At 35.5% G+C, this 22,539-nt stretch overlaps 1 protein-coding gene across 9 annotated transcripts in view; it reads left to right on the top strand.

Annotated features, from left to right (window-relative positions):
* The window catches only part of ENAH (ENAH actin regulator), a 154,074-nt gene that overhangs the window by 91,322 nt on the left and 40,213 nt on the right, over positions 1-22,539 (top strand). For 7 of the 9 annotated variants that reach the window (XM_074385261.1, XM_010340891.3, XM_074385267.1 and 4 more), the window contains one exon: positions 2,473-2,650. In XM_074385261.1, coding sequence (XP_074241362.1) covers positions 2,473-2,650 — 178 coding nt within the window. Of the gene's footprint in view, positions 1-2,472; positions 2,651-19,838; positions 20,935-22,539 lie in introns of those variants that run through there. The other 2 variants (XM_074385269.1, XM_074385264.1) reach the window with 2 other exon arrangements.

Raw genomic sequence — 22,539 nt, 5'->3', positions numbered from 1 at the left:
TGTAGAGGTAAAAACCTTAATGTAAATTATTAGGAATAATAAAAGATTGTAATACTTAAAACTCTATTAATAATATAAAATAATAAATCTAATGAAAGATACTGAAGACTCCTATATCAATACTCAAGACCCTCCCCAGATTGATATGTTAGCTTTTGTGCAACCTCAAAGTCCTCAAAATTTCTTTGGTAGAAACTGATAATCAGAATGTAAAACTTGCTACACTCAAAGGACTGATAAGAGCCAAAGCAGTTTTGAAGAATGTAACAGGAAGACACTCTAATGGTCATCTAGATTTCATATAAAGCTACAATAATTAAGACACTATAGAGTTGGCAAAAAGATAAGCATATGGATCTGTAGGAGAAAATAGAGCCACACAGATACTTGATTTATGTACTTCAGGCAAACCTGCAGCACAGTGATGGTGCTGGATCATTTGGACAACCATATTGAAACAAATAGTAAACTTGATCCCCACTTCACACCATAGGCATAGATCAATTTCAGTTGGATTGGGAATGCAAATGTGACAGGTAAAATAAAGCTTCTACAAGATAATATGAGGCAATATTTTAATGACCTTGTGATTGAGAAACATTTGTTAAACAGGGTTCTAAAGAAGTAACTATAAGCTGGGCGCGGTGGCTCAAGCCTGTAATCCCAGCACTTTGGGAGGCTGAGGCGGGTGGATCACGAGGTCAAGAGATCGAGACCATCCTGGTCAACATGGTGAAACCCCATCTCTACTAAAGATACAAAAAATTAGCTGGGCATGGTGGCACGTGCCTGTAATCCCAGCTACTCAGGAGGCTGAGGCAGGAGAATTGCCTGAGCCCAGGAGGCGGAGGTTGCGGTGAGCCGAGATGGCGCCATTGCACTCCAGCCTGGGTAACAAGAGCGAAACTCCGTCTCAAAAAAAAAAAAAAAAAAAAAAAAAGAAGTAACTATAAAGGAAAAGATTGCTGATTTGGACAGAATGAAAGGGAAGAACTTGATCAGACACTGTTAAGAGTAAAAAGGCAATTCATAGAATAGCATAAGATATTTGCAACACAGATAACCAACAATGATATCTAATCCAGAATATATATAGGGCTTAGAAATCAAAGAAGAAAAAGATTGACAACTCAGGAGAAAAATGGGTAAGAGACTTATTTCAAGCAGTTATTCACAAAAGGAGATAGCTAGATAACTAATAAAAATCAGGGGAATACAAACAAAAACTGCAATGATAGAGCATTCATACCCACCAGAATTGCTAAAATAAACACTGACAGTTGTAATGTTGCATAGTATGTGGAAGTAGCACAGACTTTTGTATACTCTTGTGGAAGTATAAGTTACTAGAACCAATTTGGAAAGCTACTTGGAGTTTTCTTCTAAAGCTGAACATACACATATCCTGTGATATTTTCACTCTTGGGTATGTGCCCCCAAAAATTGAATGCTTGTTTACACCAAAAGACTTTCAGTAGAAAGTTCATAACATCACTATTTGTAATTACTCAAACTTCAAATAATCCAAATGTTCATTAATGGCAGAATGGTTAAATAAACATGATGTATGCAAAGCAATACCATAGAGCAGTGAAAATGAACAAACCATAGCTGCATGTAACAAGTGGGTGGCTCTTATAAATGTAATTTTGAGAATAAGAGAGCAGATACATTATGGCTGGGCACGGTGGCTCATGCCTGCAATCCCAACACTTTGAGAGGACGAGATGGATGGATCACGAAATCAAGAGTTCAAGACCAGCCTGGTCAGCATGGTGAAACCCCATCTCTACTCAAAACACAAAAATTAGCCTTGCGCGGTGGCAGGCATCTGTAATCCCAGCTCCTTGGGAGGCTGAGGCAGGAGAATTGCTTGAACCTGGGTGGCAGAAGTTGCAGTGAGCCAAGATTGCACCACTGTTCTTCAGCCTGGGTGACAGAGTGAGACTCTATCTCAAAAAAGAAAAAAAAGAGCAGATACATTATAATACATGTTGTATAACTCCATTTATATAAAATCCAAAAACCTACGAAAGTCATTTATGATGTTAGAAGTGTGGCTAATACCTTTTGGGAGGTGGGAGGAATTAAGAAGAGGGGCTTCTGGTGTTACTGTTTGATTTCTTAATCAGATTGACTTCATGTGAACATTCACTGAGATACACTCTTAAGTTGTGTATAATTTTTTGTAATTGTGATATTTCAGCAAACAAGTTAAAATATATTTAATGAGGGAAATAGATTTTCTTTTGTTTTGCTGATTTACTGTTTTGTGGCAGACCTTTGTATCAGCAGAAAGCTTAACTTCCATCAGACTGATATATCTGTAGATTGTACCCTAGATAATTGTTCATTGTGTTTGCCAAGGTCTGTTAGGAACACATTTGAATTAATATACACAATCAGGATTTGTTGACATCCTTGATTTTACCAGTTATTGGTTTGACTTTATAAAGAATTATTGTCTTCTAGGTCGTGATAAATTGTGCCATTCCTAAAGGGTTGAAGTACAATCAAGCTACACAGACCTTCCACCAGTGGCGAGATGCTAGACAGGTGTATGGTCTCAACTTTGGCAGCAAAGAGGATGCCAATGTCTTCGCAAGTGCCATGATGCATGCCTTAGAAGTGTTAAATTCACAGGAAACAGGTAAGGTGTCCATGGTTTACTTGTATTTTCTTTCCTTTTTTTTTTTTTTCCCCCAGAGCCAAAGCAAAACTGAAGGTTTATTTGTGTTGAACTGAAGTGCCGCATATATGTTAAAGCAAATCTTTTTGTTAACTTTTTGATCATGTATATATTTGAAGTGTTTCTTGAACTTTTATTTTCTATAGAAATGTCAACTTTTTATTGATGATAAATGTATAATCTAGAAAGATAATCCTGTGAGTTTAGTTCTCTTTAATTCTGTAACCCCTTTATTTGAAGCATTTAGGTGTGTTTCATCCTGCTTTAGAAACTCTTTTGTTGCCCAGAGAAGATGCAGTGGATAGGAATTACGCTTATTTATCATCTTTGTGTAAAGAAACACATATGTTTTCTGAAAGATTTTTTTGTTTGTTTATTTGTTTTTTTGAGACGGAGTTTCGCTCTTGTTACCCAGGCTGGAGTGCAATGGTGCGATCTCAGCTCATCGCAACCTTCGCCTCCTGAGTTCAGGCAATTCTCCTGCCTCAGCCTCCTGAGTAGCTGGGATTACAGGCACGCGCCACCATGCCCAGCTAATTTTTTGTATTTTTAGTAGAGACGGGGTTTCACCCTGTTGACCAGGATGGTCTCGATCTCTCGACCTCGTGATCCACCCGCCTCAGCCTCCCAAAGTGCTGGGATTACAGGCTTGAGCCACCGTGCCCGGCCTGAAAGATGTTTTTGAAACCATGACTGAGCCCATGAATTTGAAGTAGGACTAGGTATCCTTCCTAGTAGATGAAAATGTGATTCTTGTTTTTTTTTTAAAGATTTTAGGAGTGCCCTCAGGTGGTACAAGTCATGAATTGCATCTCCTCTGATAGTGCGTATTGGTTAGAAAGATAATGTAGAAATCACTTTTAAAAAGGCTCCAGTTTTAAAAAACTATATATATCAAGGATGAGCTCAGTTTTGTCTTGGTTTGAAAAATAGAAAAATATACCAGTGTGTGGTTATTTCTTTGAAGAGACAGATTTTCTAATCAGAAAATAACAGTTAGGTATAAAAACACAAATATGATTACTCTTGCCTATATTGTATATTTAGCAATGATTTTAATGATATAAATGTGCTATAAATAAAATTTTTATATTTTAAGAGGAAGGAGTTACAGACAGATGAAAGTTTGACACTTTTTGAAAGTATAGAGTATCAAAATCTGTTAAAAATATATACTTTGCCTTATACTAAAAAGGATTGAGGCATATAGCTCATGTGTGTTAGTCTGTTTCAGATATTAATTTCAGAGCAAGAAGACATTTTGCGATCTTGCAGAAACTTTAAGTTGTTATGCCCTTAGATGTTTTATGTCAGATCTTCTTTTGAGGAAATTAATATCAATATATAACTTACACAAAATTTGCCTATTTAATCTAGTTGAAAATAAACCACAAGAAACTTGTCTTGGTTTGTCTCTAAGTCCGGAAAATAGCATGGGAAAGTCTGTACAGTCTTGTATGTAGGTCATTTTTCTAAGTCTCTATGCTTATCTTGCAGGTATTAGTGTTTTATTAGCATGCTATCATAGATAAAGAAGTGCTGTCATTTACCATAGTTTTACCGTAGGGAAGAAGCTAGAATTGTGATTCTTAATATTTTGTTGGATAGGTCAGTTACATGATAAACAATTAAGGGACCAAAGTTTGGAGAGTAGATGTATGACATCTGGCTTTATACCTCTGTTTTAGAACAAACTAGTAGTATTTTTATTTTTAAACTTTCAAAAGAGTATCCATTGATATTAGGAACTAGTTACTGATATTAGGAACTTAGGTTAGGAACTAAATTTTTTAGTTCCTTTTCTAAAAGTAGTTAAAATTATTCATCTTGTCATTGACTTTTTATTTTTAGCCAAATGGAAAGGATTGTTTCTATCAATGAGTAGTCTTATAGTTTGATTTCAAAATGCAAATGCTAATTAATGTTTTTTCTGATATATAATTTTTTTTTTCTTTTCTTTGAGAAGAAGTCTATCTCCATTGCCCAGGCTGGAGTATAGTGGTGCAGTCTCTGTTCACTGCAGCCTCCACCTCCCGAGTTCAAGTGATTCTCCCTCCTCAGCCTCCCAAGTAGTGGGGATTGCAGGCACTTACCACCATGCCTGGCTAAATTTTGTATGTTTAGTAGAGATGGTGTTTCACCATATTGGCCAGACTGGTGTCAAACTTCTGACCTCAAGTGATCTGCCCGCCTCGGCCTCCCAAAGTGCTGGGATTATAGGTGTGAGCCACCGTGCCCAGCCTTTTTTCTGATCTTTCATCTTTTGAAATTAATGAGTCTTACTGTGGGGAGACTCAATTACATTCTTTATTATAAAGTAATAAGCATTAAGAAACAATGGTCCACATTATAGAAAGTTTGGTAAATAGGAAAATCATTTCACAAGCTACACAAGCATTTTAGTATGGGAAAAAATAGGATTATTGTTAGATGATTTTGATATTTTTTCTCTTCTCAGTCACTATCTCAACCACTCATACTCTAGGGGCTGAGGAAAGAGAGGTAATGGTGGAAGAAATGGGTCCATCACAGCTGCTTCTGTGGATCAGGTCACTGGCAAGGAAGCTTTTAGTTCTGTAGTTTTTTCATCATGGAAAACAAAGTGTATAGAATGGCAAAGTTCTAAATAGTCTGATTTATTTAGAGAATGACTCTTTTCTTAAATTATTGTAGTTAAGTACTATTTCTTATTTCTGATGGCCTTAATTAGTGTGAAAGTAGGAGCATGGGAGAGAATAAGATGTTAAGAATCAGGAGTGTTCTTGGGAATAGTTATAATTTCTTACGTAGATTCCCCAATGTGGAAAAAGTGTATACCCTACCTCAACATCATATGGGCCACCTCCCCTTTATCTAAACAAACATACACAATAATGTTGCCTCTCAGCTTGATCATACCCTGCCAAAAATCTTTGCTTTGGGTTCACAGACAGTTTGCTGCTGAAATAATCTACTGTCTTTCTTCCAAAACCAAGTTAAAAAGCTTAACTTGCATGTTTTTTCCCTTTACAAACTGTAGCCTGATAAAACTGATGAGAAGCAGAACAAACTTATTGATAAAGCAACTACAAATATTAGTCTTGCCTGTTTCTTAATGTTTTACCACTTTTTAAAACATTTTTTCATATTAAACATTTCTGTTTTTATTTTTATTTATTAGGGGCTGATATCAGTATTATCCACTGTTGTAATTGGCTGATCTTTCTCAGTGATTTTCAGACTTCTAAAAGTTATGAACATTTTTGTGCAAATGAGATCTTTGGTTAGTTCAGTGTATAAAATGGACAAAAAAATATGGTGCTTCTCTGATTGATGTGGGGTTCAGGATGCACAACCACTGAGACACCTCCATGGTTCTCTAGAGCTGAATTCGAAAATTACTAGCTCACATTTTGTGCCAAAACCAATAATCACATAATTTTCCTTTCTTCTCTCAGTCCCCTAAATCCACAAATATTTAAATTTACAAAAAAACAGCTTTCTGGGGGGCTAGCCATACCAACCTTTACAAGGTGCTCTGTGTGTTTGTATAATATTTCCATTTCTTTAATGAAAATGGTGGGTGGCAGAAATGTTTTCCTTTATTTTGTTTTTAACTTGGTATGCAATTATCTAATATACAGGAAAGTACAGAAGGTGCTAAATACAGTGAGTTATATTTGGAAGTTAAAAAACACAAATCACATGTTCTAACATTTTTGAAAAAGAGCTGAATTAGTGCTCTTCCTTTTATACCAAATGCTACAGTGTATTTTTTCTTTTCTCCATGGAAATGGATTCAGTTTTAAATGCATGTGTTACCTAAAGTGATATTTTTGATTTCTCTATTATTTATCCAGTACATTAATAGATTTTTGTAGGTAATAGTTATGGATTATATAAACTACAAAGTTAATTTTTGCAATGGTTGGTGGAGGCAAAATTGCTCAACTGTTTTATTTTGTAAAAGGTTTAAATCATTTAAAAATAGAGAATAATTGTTTTAATCCATTAAAATGTAAGAAAATAACCAGTAAGATTATCCCACTGCTTTTGTTCTACTTAAGATGAAGCATGCCTTTTTAAAAAGAACACCCCAAAGTAAATATTTTACCATTATCTAAAAGACTACTTTTGCTGGATTTTATTTTTTAATCTGTTTAACGTGAGAACATAGTCAAAAGTCATTCCTTCCTTAGGGTTGAAATTTTCTTCGGGTTTTATAGTAAGTACTGAGATTCCATTTTTTTATGATAATTTGGCCTGGCATACCTTCCAATATGAGCATTTGTATGAGTTTTATTACAGCATTAAAAAAATCTATGATATGTTTGGAATTAATTGGATTTTAAAAATCTCAGTTTCTAGAAATACTTTATAGTGACAGTTTTGTTTTTTAGTCTTCCAGATTGCTGATATTAATGCAAAAAATATTAAGCTTATATCACAAAAATATTTTCAAATAAACATATTTTTTACAAATTGTGTTAGGCACTGGGAATAATACAAACATGATAAATAAAGCCTGTCCCTTGCCTGATTTCACAGTTGGGCTAGAACTGCCAGAAACAAGGCCAGTAAAATTAGGATACAGCTTGTGAATGCAGTGTGAAGAAAGGCCTTCGGAATACCAAAGAAAATTCTAGGGTCAGGGAAAGCTTTGAAGAGAAGATGATGTTTCAGCTATGTTTTGAAGAATGGGAAGGGCTCATCAGTGATAGAACATTCTAGATAGGTTTGGAAGCATGAGAGCATGGAGCAATTGGGAAATAACAAATACGGCATGATGTGGCTTGGACATGAGAATTCATGTGGTGGGGGTCGGGCAGGGCATCGCAAGAGAAGGTTGGCAAGGGCCTGGTGCTGAGTATGCATTTTATCATGTAGGTGATGAAGTCATTGATGGAAGCTAAATAAAGGATTGACATGATCAGGTTGGTGCTTTAGGACAAGTGTGATAGATTGATAAGCATGCAGGTTACAAGCATGCATATCAGTTCAGGTTACTGTTATGATAATACTGGTGAGAAGGATGAGGTCTGAACTGACAAAGTAGAGAGAGGAGAGGAACAGAACGAAGAGGAGGTGACCAGCTTTCATTTAGTGCTGGCTCTACCTGCCACTGCAGTGTTCTAACTTTCTTCCTTGAAATTAAAGCAGTTCTGAGGCAGGAATAATGATCTATTTATTGATCACCTTCCTGTGTGCCCGGTCTTAATCTGACTTATACATAACCAGTCATCTTTATAACAACTCTACAAGGTTGGTGGTATTATCCTTATTTTAGAAATGAGATTGGTGCTTACAGAAGGTCACTGTAGTGACCCAAGGACTCAGCTACACAGTGGCATTAGTGGCTTTTGTACCTAGATCTTAGAACTCAACCTCTTTTCTCTTTGTTAGTAAGATGTAATGGACAGGCCGGGAAGGAGAGAATAGTATTTTAAAATGATGACCACGTATGTCATTTTGGGCCCCTGGTAAAGATGGTACTGTTAACCAGAGACAGAGTGGAAGAGGAAATACTGTACTGTAGGTAACACATTTGGTTCTGGACATACTGCATATGGGATTCTTTATTATTACTTTCATGAAATCTTAAAATTTGGACCTGGAAAAAATCCCAAAGATAATCTTGGACAGTGTTTTTTAGTTTTAGCTTTCCGAAACAGCTAATCTTATTGGAGAATTAACATTTTGAAACCTATAAAGCCTATCTGTTCATCAGGTATTAAATGAGTAATAGGTTTGGGGATTGGATAGGTGGGGACAATCTTTTCATAGGTCTGCCTGTTCTACTTTATTCTCATACTTAGAATCATCCCCTTTTGTGAATCTACAGCTTTCATGGTAATGTGAGGTTAATGTGTCTGTTGCCACTCCCAATTTCCAATTAGGGAGATTGATGTGGAGAGGTGGGACTTCCCCAGATTGTGCATACTAGAAAGGGAAGCACAAAGGGGGTTGGATTTTCAAGCCTTTAGGCCATTTCTTTCTACCGCTGTTTGGCCTTTAATTCAAGATACTCAAAGCATTTTTTAAAAAGCCTTTGAGGGAAGTCGGTTCAGAGTGAGAAATTAGGAAAGAGAAAACTTGCATTTACTTTTAGTTTTGTGTTTTTAAGTGAAATGTTAAGGTCTTTATTGTAATTTAGTAGAAATAACTTGAATTTAAAGACTCTGGTTCTGTCTCTCCTTCTGGTGGCAGGTTGCCTTCTCTAAGCCATTTTCCGATTTATAAAATGTGAATAATGAGAATATCTGTGTCAGGATATCATGGGAATTAAACAAGGCAGAGGCATAGTATTAAACTGTAAAACATTATTATGAATGCTAACGTCCAAAAAAATGGAAAATTATTCTATATGAATTAACTTAGAGAAATAAAAAAAGTGTTAGAGAGACTTTCAGGTTTTCTCCAACATCTATTTTAACTGCCCAGTAAAGACATATCTTTTGGGTGTTTTTTTTTTTTTTTCTTTTATAGAAAAATTAATTCATCCATCATTTGAGTTTATCTGTTTGCCAGGGGAAATTAGACACAAGTCTTGTTCTCACAGATCTTCTTTCTACTCTTTCAGGGGAGATAAGACATAACCGTAACACAATGAAAGAAATTTGTCTGAGGACAGATAACATGCTGTATTGAGTGTGTGGAGGGGATGAACCTTTCTTCTCACTGGAGCAAATGGGGACCATGTTAGTGACAAGCTGACTTTCATGGCTGGATTTTGAAATTTGGACACACTGTATGCATGGAAGATGAGGGGCAAAGGCATATCAGGCCTGAGGAATAGCATATATGTACAAAAGTGGGAAGATTGAGATGTGTTTGTGGAGCAGGGAACTGTTTGGCCTGGTGGGAATACATTCAGAAAGGTAGGTGATCAAGAAGGGCCTTTGAGACCGATGGGTGGTAGAAATTTAGTAAGTTTTCAAGCAAGAGTGATAACTCCAGAAAGCTGGCTGTTGTTTGAAAAGGGAGCTATTGGAGGATATAAGTCAAGCACTTATATCCTGAGTTCCTGAGTGGAGGCAGAAATAGAGAAGAAAATTCAAACAATGGTAGAATCAGATGTAGAAAACCAATATGGTTCTGATTGTACTTCACTTAGGTAACTTTTTCATTAAGGAAGAATTCTGACTATCCATTCTCATATGTTAGTAGTAGACGTCTCTGGGAGAGTATCATATTTGTTTGAATGCAATGTATACGATACCTAAAATTATTTCCACTATATGAAGAAAATCAGTACTTTGGAAGAAACAGGTGAAAATGAAAGTGTAGTTCAGCATAAGTTTTAGTTTTACTGTGAGCCTCAGTCTAGGTTTTAGAAAGAAAGGCACGTAGACAAAATTCTGGCTTTAAATAGTTCACAGTGTGGCAAAAGAAACTCCATTAATTTCTTATGATTAATGATAAATACAGTTTCTTTGGGCAGATTCACTCTAAATATCAAGTTCGAGGGGGCTAATTACAGTATAAAAGAGTTTCTAGCTGTTGAAAAGGTTGGGAGCTACTGAATTAGGCTCCAGATCCTGTGGCATACCTGTTATACCTCAAAGCCTCAATTTTCAGCCCCTCCTTGGCCTTTTTCAACCAAGGTTGTGAGACAGTTAAGCTCTAAGGAAAACTATTTGAAAACTAACCTCGATTCTCCCAAAGACTATATTTAGCTATTCTTTACCTACCTTGGATGTGTTAGGGCCAGATTCTCTTGGAAGGATGCTTCTCTTCTCTTCCCTTTCCTTGCCTTCCCTTTATGCTTCTGTTTTCTGCTCCCCCATTCATATACAAGAACAACCTTGAAGTTCTGGGCTAGAATTGGAAATGACTATAGCTTTATCTTCTTTGCATCAACTAATGCTTGAAATTATATCTAATAATTCATAGTCACTAAAAGGAAAGTTTGAGTGAATATTTGATAGCAGCTAATCCTCTTAAAATTCATAGACCTCACGTGGGGCTGATTCTCTTCTCATTAGGGCCAGGCATGGTGACCCAAGCCTGTAATCTCAGTGCTTTGGGAAGATCCTCTTGAGGCTGGGAGTTTCAGACCAGCCTGGGCAACACAGTGAGATCCTGTCTTTAAATATATGTATTATAAATTAGCTGGGCATGATGGTGTACACTTATAGTCCTAGCTTCTTGGGAGGATGAGGCAGGAGGATCACTTGAGCCTGGGAGTTTGAGGTTACAGTGAGCTATGATTGTGCCACTGCATTCCAGCCTGGGCTACAATGAGGCCCTATGTCTTTAAAAAAAAAAATAATAATAAGTGTACATATATCCTAATCATTAGAGCTAATAAGGCCTACATTACTATGTAATTGGTGGTTCTCCATGTTTTAATTTTCTCTTGAGCTAAACCCAGTATAAAATTGGGAGTCTTGAATTTAAAACTCTAATTCAGGGATTCAAAAAGTATGGTCCGTGACAATTCTTGAAGGTCCCCCTCGGACCCTTTCAAGGGATCTTCTTCAGTATTCTTCAACCAGAACAGTATGCCACAGTATACTGAGTACAAAGGCAAATGAAATAATCTTACTGTCTGGATTATTATTTAATCTTTAGTATTAAATACCAAAGAGATTTGTAAAAATGTAAATCCATAGCATTCTAATAAACATTTTTTGTCTTGAGAAATACTTTCCATTAAAATGTTATTCATTTTAAATGTAACTGCTTTTTCATTATTATTTTTAAACTGAATTCCTAAAAATTAGAACATGTAAGTTTATTATTTATACAGTAAATAATGATAGATGTAATACATATAAACAAAAGCTCTTTAAGGTCTTTAATAATTGTTAGGAGTATAAGTGGATCCTAGGAACAAGACCTTTTAAAACTACTGTCATAACTTAGCAGAGATAGCTATTGACTGAGAATGGAATTTCTGTATTTATCTTTTCTAGACAGCCTAGCAAAGCAAAGAAATCTTAAAGGTTGCCTATCAGATGGGCTTGATTGTTTCATATTTTGTGTCCCTTCAGTGTAGGTGGACATGCCCACCTTTACCTGTAACAGAGAACTCTTTCTTACTGTATTTTTCCTTTCTGTATTTCATCTTGTCTCCTCCTCCATGAAGATATCATGGAGGGCTGGCAAAAAGCAGGATTTTGCAAGTCACAGAAGTAGTAAAAATTATTTCTAATTCCTGTCATCATCTGTCAACGAAAGGGAAAATGTAGGTCTGATGGACTTTTTGGATGCTTAATATATTAAAATTGCCCAGCAATTAGCTTTGTAACCACCATCTATTTAATAGCAGTAACTGTTTTTGCTGTTTCTAGCTCTGTCTCACTCAGTACATTTGTGATTTTTCATAATTACATATGAATTACATATTCATATGTGTAATTTATAAATTGTTTATACTAAATTACAATAAATGCATTAACTTCTATGACTTTTAAGTTCTTGTTCACTAGCTGGGAAAGCTGCTTTAGCTTCATCATACCTGAAACCTCATTTTTCATGAGCACGGCGTTTAATCTTACGTTGTGGAACTTAAGTTATCTTGTCCTGCTCCAAGGTGGGAATGATTAAATGGCTAAAAAGAGGCAGATACTGTTTTTGTGATACATAGGGGTTTCATGTCTTATAGAAAGTTATTTTAGCCTGTAGTTTGTTGTCATACAGACACTATATTGTGTCTACCTTTTCATTCCCTTTTCTCTGCGCCCTTGTTTCTCTGGCAGTTAGGCACCTTATAATCTATTGTCTTATGCATGTCCAGCTGGTTACTTCAGTTCTTCCAGGCTAATTTTACAATAGCCTTGAACTTTATTCAGTGGTGCTACAATGACCTGAGGATGTCATCTGTGATTATTTGCATGCTTTCCTACGTGAGGATAGGAATTCGCATGTAATTACTTTATCTTTATTTGTGAATTTTTATCCTTTATTGCTCATAAATTGAAGAAGCATTTTGCAGGATGTTAAACAGTCAAAAATTTTGATTACCTCTGTGTGGAATGTTTTCCTCTTAAAACAAGAATACAGAGAGGCTTTAACAGTCTGTCTTGTTTTCCATTTATGATAAGAGATGAATTGCAGGAACCACTTTCACTCTGATGAGACCATTCACAACACATAGCAGCAGCCAAACCTGTTCCACAATTTTTACGGCTTAATCTTGGCTGTGCTTTCATACATCTGGAAGCGTGATGGTGTCCTGTCAGGTTGCCCATGTGCATCTTTTGGGGCATTGCCTCTGAATTAACAATGGGCATTCCTGGTTTCATAATCTAGGCAAGATAGAAAAATTCTAAGGAGTCTTTTGAAGATGATATTAAATAGCAGTATCTTTGAAGTCAGTTGGTATTTCATGTAAGAATATAGTGACATTATTTCATTAATACATAAAAATTCCTAAGAGGTAGATGCCGTTATAATCTAAGAGAAGAAATGCTATAGTTAACTGAAATTATTTGTACTCCTGTTAAGGTACTATATTACATGATAGGAAAGAAACAAAAATGAATAATTCAAAATTGTTGGTCTTAATCGGGCTGTTAATTGTATAGAGAGGGTAAGTCATGGTCAAAGATATTCGCAAGGCAGCCTAAGTACCATGAATAGTGCCGAATGGTAGTTAGGAAGCAAATGTAGAATGCTACTCATGTAAAGGTACCCAAAATAATTCTTAAAAAGTAGCCCTGTTTCTGTGAGCTTTTGTAATTTCTGAAATGATTCGCATGAAAAAACAAATGACTTCTGTTTTCTGGAAAATTTCAAGAGTATTTGGCTATGACATTGTCATTCATGTAGGAAGAAATACATTTTTTTATTAAGGAGTATATTTTGCAAATACTATTCTTCTCTTTGGTGTGCTAATATTGTAACAAAGAGAATTACTGTTTTCTCATTCAGAAATAATCACTGGTTTCCCATTGATTTAAAATTTTCCTCAAGCTCTGAAATCATGTGAAGACTGGATGAATGATATATGATATGGCTGCCGAGGAAATGGGTCTCCAGTCTCTTCTGCAGATAACTTACGGAATTGTCTTTATATTGCTAGAAAGATGGTAGATTAGGTTTTTGGATAACTGTTATAGTGTTTACCGGATAACCCTGAATGGCTTCCTATCAATCTTAGAATAAACTACAGATTGATTTTTTTTTTTTTTTTTTTTTTTTTAAAAGAGAGAATCTTGCTCTGTTGCCTACTCTGGAGTGCAGATCATAACTCACTGTAACCTCACATTCCCGGGCTCAAAGGATCCTCCTGCCTCAACCTCCTAAGTAGCTGAGTCTATAGGTGCATGCCACCACACCCAACTAATTTTTAAATTTTTTGTAGAGATGAGGTCTCACTGCGTTGCTCAGGCTGCTCTTGAACTCCTGGCCTCAATGTCTTGCCTCAGTCTCCCATAGTGTTGGGATTACAGGCTTGAGCCACCACTCCTGGCCATCTTTAATTCTGTGTAGTAAATCCCATGTGAGACAAACCCAGTTTATTTAATTTTTATGTATTCAATGAAACTATTTTAGTCGAGTTTTACATATTTTTGAATTTCAAAAAGTAAATGTGGAGAGCTTTGTCATTTAAATATTAGCTGTCCTGCGTTGTTTTAGATAAAGGTTACTTCTTGGTAAGCAGCTTCTTGAAATACCAGAAATATTGTGCAGAGAGAGAAGGGCAAGGGCAATAGGGTTCCCATGGAAAAGGAGACAGCTGTCTTTGTTTAACTAGGACAGTCCTGGTTTTTGATGAACCATCCTGAATGGATATGTATTGAGAGTCATGACCTAAAAAATGCCTTTGGGTTTGATTTCTCCTGGAAAGTAGTGTGATAGCAGAATAGCCACTGTGTGTCTTCTCCTAACCAGTTCTGGTGTTTGGAAAGGGTATTCAGGTCCTGGCTTTGCAGTCCTTCCAAACATTTGGGGTCATGTTGGCGTTACTCATAGAGTTACTTCATTCTTTATGTCCAGTTCTCTTGTTAGAAACTAGAGCTAGGCCAGGCGCAGTGGCTCACTCCTGTAATCTCAGCACTTGAGGAAGCTAAGGTGAAAGGATCACTTGAGGCCAAGAGTTTAAGACCAGCTTGGGCAACATAGTGAGGCCTCATCTCTACGAAAAAAATTTAAAAATTAGCTGGATGTGGTGGCATGCACCTATAGTCGCAGCTACTCAAGAGACAGGTGGGAGGGTCATTGAGCCTGGGAGTTTGAGGTTACAGTGAGTTATTATCTCACCACTGCACTCCAGCCTGGGCAATGGAAGTGAGACCCTGTCACAAAACAAAAAAACAAACTGGAGCAGTTAGAGCTCTGTCCAACAAGAACCACTCTTGTTAATAGAACTATAATTTCCATAGCATTTTGTTTTTCAACTGAAAATAAATTCTTTTTTTTTTCTGATCATAAAGTCATGTGCTATTTATAAAAATTTTAGCAGTACAGAAAAGCATGAAGAAGAAAATAAAAATACTGAAAATTTCACCAATCACTTTTAATACTTTTCAAAATGGAAAAAGCAGTAGGCATTGGGATATTTTTAAACTCTGTGTTATAAACAATTGTGAGATGAAGACCATATGCACGGCATGGCACTTGTTATTTTCCGTAACAGCTTTATTGAGCTTTACTTCACAGATCATACGGTTTATCCATTTAAAGGGTACGATTCAGTGGTTTTAGTATGTTCACAGGGTTGTGGAACCTTTGCCACAATTTTAGAACATTTTTAATCACACAAGAAAGAAACCCTCTACCCTTAAGTCATTGTTTCTTTACCTCCAATTATACTTTCAGCATCTGGCAACTATTAATATAAAATATCACTGAAGATTTGCCAGTTCTAGACATTTCATATACATGGAATCATAAAATAAGTGGGGTTTTTTTGTGTGTGACTGGCTTTCAATTAGTGTAATATTTTCAAGACTTGTACATCTTGTAGTGTTTATCATGCATGGCATTTTGAAAAGCAAATCTTAGTTTAAAAGCATGTATTCATGTATCTAGGCATGGTTTCTAAGTTTTAATAATTGGCTCTTATTTTAAAGTTGTTTGAGTGTGGTGTATAGTGAAAAGTAATGGCTAAATCTTAAGAGTTTTTAAAGCAAAGAGATTTAAAATCAAAACAAGAAGCCTTCCTGAGATGCTTTCGTTTTTTTTCTTTTTTTTTTTTAAATAAACATTTTAAAACTTGGTAAATTATGTAAAGGAGAACTGTGTAGCAATTTTCAGTGCCAAATTGAATGTAAACAGGGATGAATTCTTGACCAAATTGTGGAACTCTCTGAGGTTTATTCTCTTGGTCCTCTGGCTCAGTTTTCTTGTCCAGAATTGCCCTGCTTCCACTGCCTTCATTTTTCCCCCACCCCTAAGTATGTTAGTTTACGGTTATCAGAAACTTCATACCTTTGTAGTTCTCTTAATTCTTTTTTTCTCCTATGAAAGTAGGAGAAAACAGTCATGGTCTTTGAAAGTCTTTTAAAAATAATTTTATAGAATAAAAAACCCCTTTCTTGGTTAAAGGAGATTCAGTTTTTTACATGTGAATAAGAGTAAAATTGTGTTTCCTTAAAATGATGTGAGATATCTTCTTATCTTGAATGTCCCCACCTTTACCTATGGAATTGGGTGCCTTTATCATTTTCACCCAAAACTTCAAGCTTTTAGGCTATTCCAGGTCATTTTTCTCTCTGTTGCTCACTCCCATCCAGATTGAAAGAAACCAAAACAAACTCTCTTTCTTTCATATTTCTAAAACTTTTCTCCTGAGTCTTTAGCCTGACTCCTCCTATTTCCTAGGAAATTTGATATTACCTAATTTTATATTTATGCTTCTCTCCTTTGAAATCTTTTGAAGTGACTAATCAGCAAAAAAGCATATACAATGAAACTCAAAGTAGGACGTGAGATTCCTAGTGAAGAATTAATTATTTTAGTTTTCTGAGGGCTAATAGTAACTCTAGTTGTTAACTGCCAGAAAGCTCTAGCTGGTATGAACAGAGGCATGCCAGTTGACCAAGAGAAAAATATTGAAGTAGAAGGCACATGCATATGTCAAAAAGGCTCTGCAGAGGAAAGGTGTTATAGCATATTTGAGAAATTGAGAGACCAGTGTACCTAAAGCGTAGAGAGCAACAGAGGAGGAATTGGATGAGATACACAGCAATCACATCATAGAGGGGCAAGCCCTGGATTTTGGTATTTAAGAGCAGTGGGCAGCAATTGAAGAGCTTTTCCTAAGAGCAATGATTTGATCTGTTAATCATTAAAGTATCACTGGTGACTGTGGGGAAGGGACAGATACCAAGATTGGAATGGGCAGCTTAATTAGATGATGCTAATGTAATTGTCTAGGTTGGTTGTCTCTCAGTTTTTGAGCTTATCCCCTGATACATGTGTGTTCTTCATTTATATGTATGCACTTTGGTGTTGACATGTTGAATACATTGTAAGACATTAAAAAGCAGTAAAAAGGATGAGAAAAATTAATGGTTGCAGGTGCTACTATTTTCTTCCCTGCCCCAACTGATGTATGTTAAGCGTCTGGGATACATGTTGCCCACCCTGAGCACTGCTAAACAAGAGATCATAGAACAAAAACAGAGGCAATGGAGATAGTTTGGAGAGAGAAATTAGGAGGTTGCATTAACAGGACTTCAAAATTGCTTATATAGGAGTAAAAGAAAAGGTTGTAGATTTCTGGTTAAGAGCACTGATTAAAGGGTTGACAAACACTCTAATTGAAGCTAATTGTTTTAGTTAAAGTAACATTTCTACCAGAATGTGGTGATTTCTCTGAGCATATACTTAATAATGCCCTTAGTAACAAATGGTAGGAGGGCATTTAATGGGCAAGTCTTGATCTGTGATCGGGAGGAGGAAGCAGAGCAGTGAACCTGAGGGCACAGGTTACTCTTGCCTTTGGAGGCATTAGGGTATGACAGGATTGGTAAATGATAGGCCCTTCAACTTCTAGTTGCCTTTTGGAGTGTATTTAGCTAGAGGCAGGGCCATTCATTTCACAACTAAAAATAAACTGCGTATGAAACGTGGTGGACTAAGGAAGTTATTAAGTCTATTGCCAGTGCAGCCGATTAATTTGTCAGCAAGCTATCAACTGTTAGCAGCCATTTTCACATTGGTTTAGAAGGGAATAAAATGCATTCGAGTCATAAGTTGGTAGAGGATTACAAGAAATAAAGGATGGGGAAAAACCCAATCATACATAGCTTTGTCTTAAGGTTGAGTTTTAAAAAAAAAAAGAAAGAGAGATGTTTATGACAGTACATTTTCATGTTTGGCTATATATGCACAATGCTCCATTTCCCAAGATATATAAAAGTTTTTTAAATCAAATTTTAAAACAAAATTTGAAATATTTTTGAAAATGTTTCAAAATGCCACTTAAAAAATGCATTGCTTTGAGTAAAATTTATTGTTTGTAATCCTCATGCCTCCCAGCACAGTGCCCTACAGTGTGGTAACTTCTTTTTAATGCAGCAGCTGTACCGCTGCAGTATCTGCTTCCCTTCTATTCTGGATACCTTTGAGCAAACATCAACACATTTGCTTTCACTCTGTCTGAAAAATGTATAGCATAGAACTTTGCAATCAAGAGAGAAATACCTGGGGGCATTACTGATGGTCCGAAGTGTGAACACCACTAATTCAGATGCTGATGTTGTGCTTACTCACCCACTCAACTGACCAGCCTTCCAGAGAATGCAGATCAGATTCAAGCCAGTCTTTAAGCAAACATTATCTCATTTAATCCTAAGAAACAATGCTGAGATGGGTCATATCCCCATTACCAATTGCCTTGGGGACTAACTGCTAACAGGAGAAACCACTGGTTGTGAAAATCGTGAATAGTCTACTATAGTAATTATATATAGTAATAAAATATAGTAATAACAATCAAATCTAAACAGCCTGTCATTTCCCACTACTTCTAACTTACCCAGTGTTTCTGCATTTCCCTGCTCATACGAAACACCTGATGTTAAAGTATGTAAAGGCAGGGGTAAGCCTGAAGGATGGCTGTTTGACAACTACATTAGCAATCAAGGGACAGCTATGCAAAAAATAATAATAATACATATATATGGCTAACTTAAAGAGAAATGTCCTTTCATAGGTGAAATGTGAGGTTTGTGTAACATCAGTGCTAGTGTTAAAAACTATGCTGAAAACATCCTATTACCGAATTTACTCAGCCTGTGCAATAAGTGTTCTCTCCCTTACTCTCTGCTTTGCTCCCCTGACGAATGAAAAGAGTTAATGGCATCAGTATTAAGCAGGAAGTTCTGTTAGGCTTATGCATATGACGGAATGAATAATGTAGTATCTTCAGGAAATGCAAACTGCAGTATAATTTAAGCAACCTATCAGAATTTAGATCAATATTTTACATGATAGTATGACGTTAAAGCCAGCGGAAAGAAGATGCTTAAAGATACCAGGTGCAAGAATGTTTTTAATAGTTGACTCTGTGAGAAAGACTGGGAATTTTGGGTTGAAAATGTTTTGTCTTATGCAGCAATAATGGTTTACCTGCGTTCTGACAATTGTCAGATGACTTTTTTACAACATGATTGGTAATGGGATGTGGCAGTTTCTTTCCTGTCAGAGAAGAGATAATTTCTCAGGTTTTTCTTGTAAGTTTTAAAAATTGTCCTTATGGTTTTTCTTTTTAAATATGGATTAAAGAAACTGAAGGGTAAAACCTGAAGACTAGGCATGTTTCTTTAATAAAGGTATTATAGAAGTAGCCATTTGCAAACATCGGTAAGACAGATTTTTTAAAAACAGTTTAAACCTAAAATTATTGAAAATTTTCTAAATTGTTTATCTCCTGTGGAATGATCTCATTAGCTTGGTAGACATTTTATATGTATGCCCGTGGTCTTTCTATGTCATTACTGTAAATAAATATTGTGCATGCAGCTTTAATAATAATAATAGATTGGGTGGTTGGAAATACTTAGCAAAGGTGACATTTATCAATCTTATTTTGTTTGCAAATATCTACTGTATGTAATATTTTCAAAGCAAGACTTAATTGGATTATGTTAAATCTAATTTCTAGAAATGAAAAATTATCTTATATAAGACATTACCATTTTTAGATTTGTGTTATTTAAATATAAATTGGTTTGTTTCTGATTTTTCTTAAACTTTTAGTTAGCATGAGTTGTATATTTTAAATAATGTAGTCTTAGGGGAGATCTAAAACACTGTCTTGTTTGCCTTTATATGGTCTTTCTTAAGCCCCAGTACATTTTAACCACTAATTGTTTCTTGGTTAATACCAATGGAAAAAGAAAATCTTTCCCATGCTGAAAAGAATTTCTTTAGGATTTTACAGAAAATTATTGATGTAAAGTTTTGGATGTCACTAAAGTAATAGTTAAAAAAAAATTACTTTTGTTTTTCTCATCCCAATTTTGACTGTCACCTTGATTTCAGATAAGCCCTTCCCCCTTTTCTTAGATCATCACCTTCTCATTGAGTTTCTTCTCCTAAAAAAAATTATTTTATTGACACCTAAGCTAAAATTTAATGTAAATAGCCTAAATAAATGGCTGTTTGATCTGACCACATAGTTTTAATAAGACATTTTGTCAAATATGCACATATATTGAAAAAAATAGTAAAATGTGGATTGGTAGTAAATAGCTGATTTTTAGCAAACCAAAGATACTCTTATTTTGTGTCAATGAATATAAAACTCTTTATTGCAGTGGCCCATTTATAATGGCTTTGGTCTTCTTTTCAACTAGTAGGAATGAGTTAATCTTAAGCACTTCCGCTAAATTTTTGTTCAGGTTCAGTTCTCCTAAGTGAGAGGATAGATCTTGTGAAATTAATGCTAATGGCCATAGATCTTGACTTCCTCTACCTTATCTTCATTGACTTTTAAAAAATATAACCCTAAAATGCTGGTTGCACTCTTTAACCATATAATTAGGATGTAACTAAGTTGTAAGTGCATCATTTGATCTATGGCTGCTTATAGGGTTTTTCCACAAAAAAAGATTGCATAATTTTTTTTTAAGAGCCTGTGTTAAAGAGGATGCATTTTATTGAATTACAGAGCTTCCAGGATGAGGATCTAGATAGGACGTATGTATAAATACATTTTGAACATTTCAAAGCACCTTTTAGTTTATGTGAAGTTCTTCAGATGGCCCCGTTGTCCTTCAAAGCTTCTAACACCAAGGTGTCTGTTGCAGCCCAGAGCAAAGTTACTGCTACCCAGGACAGCACTAATTTGCGATGTATTTTCTGTGGTAAGCAACATTATGTTTACATTACTTTTTCAAGCTGTGGTACATGCTACTTGCGCATTTCCATAACTTTTGTTTTCTTAGGCCATAGTCTGGTTTGTGATATTTGGGATATATAGCAAGCTATTGTTTTTATGTTGTGATATTTGTTGTGGTTCATGTAGGTGGTTTGGTCAGCTTTGAGTTGGCTTGTTAGTGAGGATTTAGTTAGAATTAAGGTCTTAAAACTATTCTTGTCCACCTCTTCCAGCACAGTTGAGAGGGGTTTTTGTTTGTTTGTACATTTTTTGTTTTTAATTATTTTGTTTGGGAGAAAATTTTTGATTGAGAATTTAAGGAAAAAATTTACGTCCATCTTAATATGATTTGAGGAATGTAAATGTGCCTTATTCAAAGGGAACTTTTGCTTAACTTGAATTAATTTTAGGTATGCATGTTGTGAGGCCGATGTAAGCCAATGCTTGCTTTAATAGGTTGATTTCTGATTGATAGCCTCCTTTATTCAGTAGGTTAGATATCTGTGGCTTAAGAGTGAATTTAGGCTTATTGAGTGTTTTCTTTCACTCTCACTCTCATACACACGTGTGCACATGTATGTATTGTTTGCATGGACAAACAGGTATGTCACTTAGCCACCCCAAATTAGAGATAATCAAATACATACCTAAGGATATGTATCTGTCTGTAAACACAGACAGATACATATCGTTGTCTAAATTCTTATTTCCATTTGTTTCTCAAACGTTTCTGTTTAAAAAACCCAAGTTTCAAAGAGTGACTTTTAATTACTTGAGCTTTGAAAAGAAACCTCATATATACCTTTTTGACTCATGTGTACCTTGCTAGCCAGATTATTTTATGAGAGAAAGTTACTAAATGATATACAGTATAGCTCCAATTTTACATAAAGTGTTAACGCTCTGTGTATGTACTTTATGTGACTCAGAATTTTTAATGTTACTTCTCAATACTAATGATATTGTTTCTTTACCTATGAAGATAATTATTTTAAAATGTATGTATTTTCTGGTTGAGGCAAAGAAGTACATGTTGTAAATTTCTTTTTAAAAAAGGAAAGAAAAGGCTAATGTATTTGTTAGTCACTTAAAGTTATATTTAGAATTGTTTCAGGGGACACAGTTACAGCAGTGAGCCTAATGTGTGGCTATTCATAAATCCCTCCTCTCCCTCCCAGATCCCACAATTAAACACTGCAGATTAAATGTGTAATCAGTAACTTTTTCCCTCATTTTTCTGCCTCCTCCTGGGGGTTCTTCCCGGCTAGCTTTGAACTAGCCATGAGTGATTATTGATATTTGTGTTTTTAGGACTCTCTTTAGCTCATTTTGAAAACCCACCCAATGTTGTATACCTTTCTACTTAATATGTCGAGGTCTATACATAGAATAATGGATACTTTACCCAACTGCAGAGAAAAATGTTGATTTGACCTAAGTGAAGGTGAATGTTTAAAGCTGTAAAATAATATGTTAAAAAGCAGATTCCCCCCCATTAACTATTACCTTTAATTAACTGTATGCAAACAATATAATTACAATGTTGCTAAGTTTAAACTTGATTGTATTGTGTATATAATAACTTGTCTTT

Source organism: Saimiri boliviensis, chromosome 14 (genome assembly GCF_048565385.1).
Source record: "Saimiri boliviensis isolate mSaiBol1 chromosome 14, mSaiBol1.pri, whole genome shotgun sequence".
NCBI classification, from domain to species: Eukaryota; Metazoa; Chordata; class Mammalia; order Primates; family Cebidae; genus Saimiri; species Saimiri boliviensis.
This window is presented reverse-complemented; position numbering and strand designations above follow the sequence as displayed.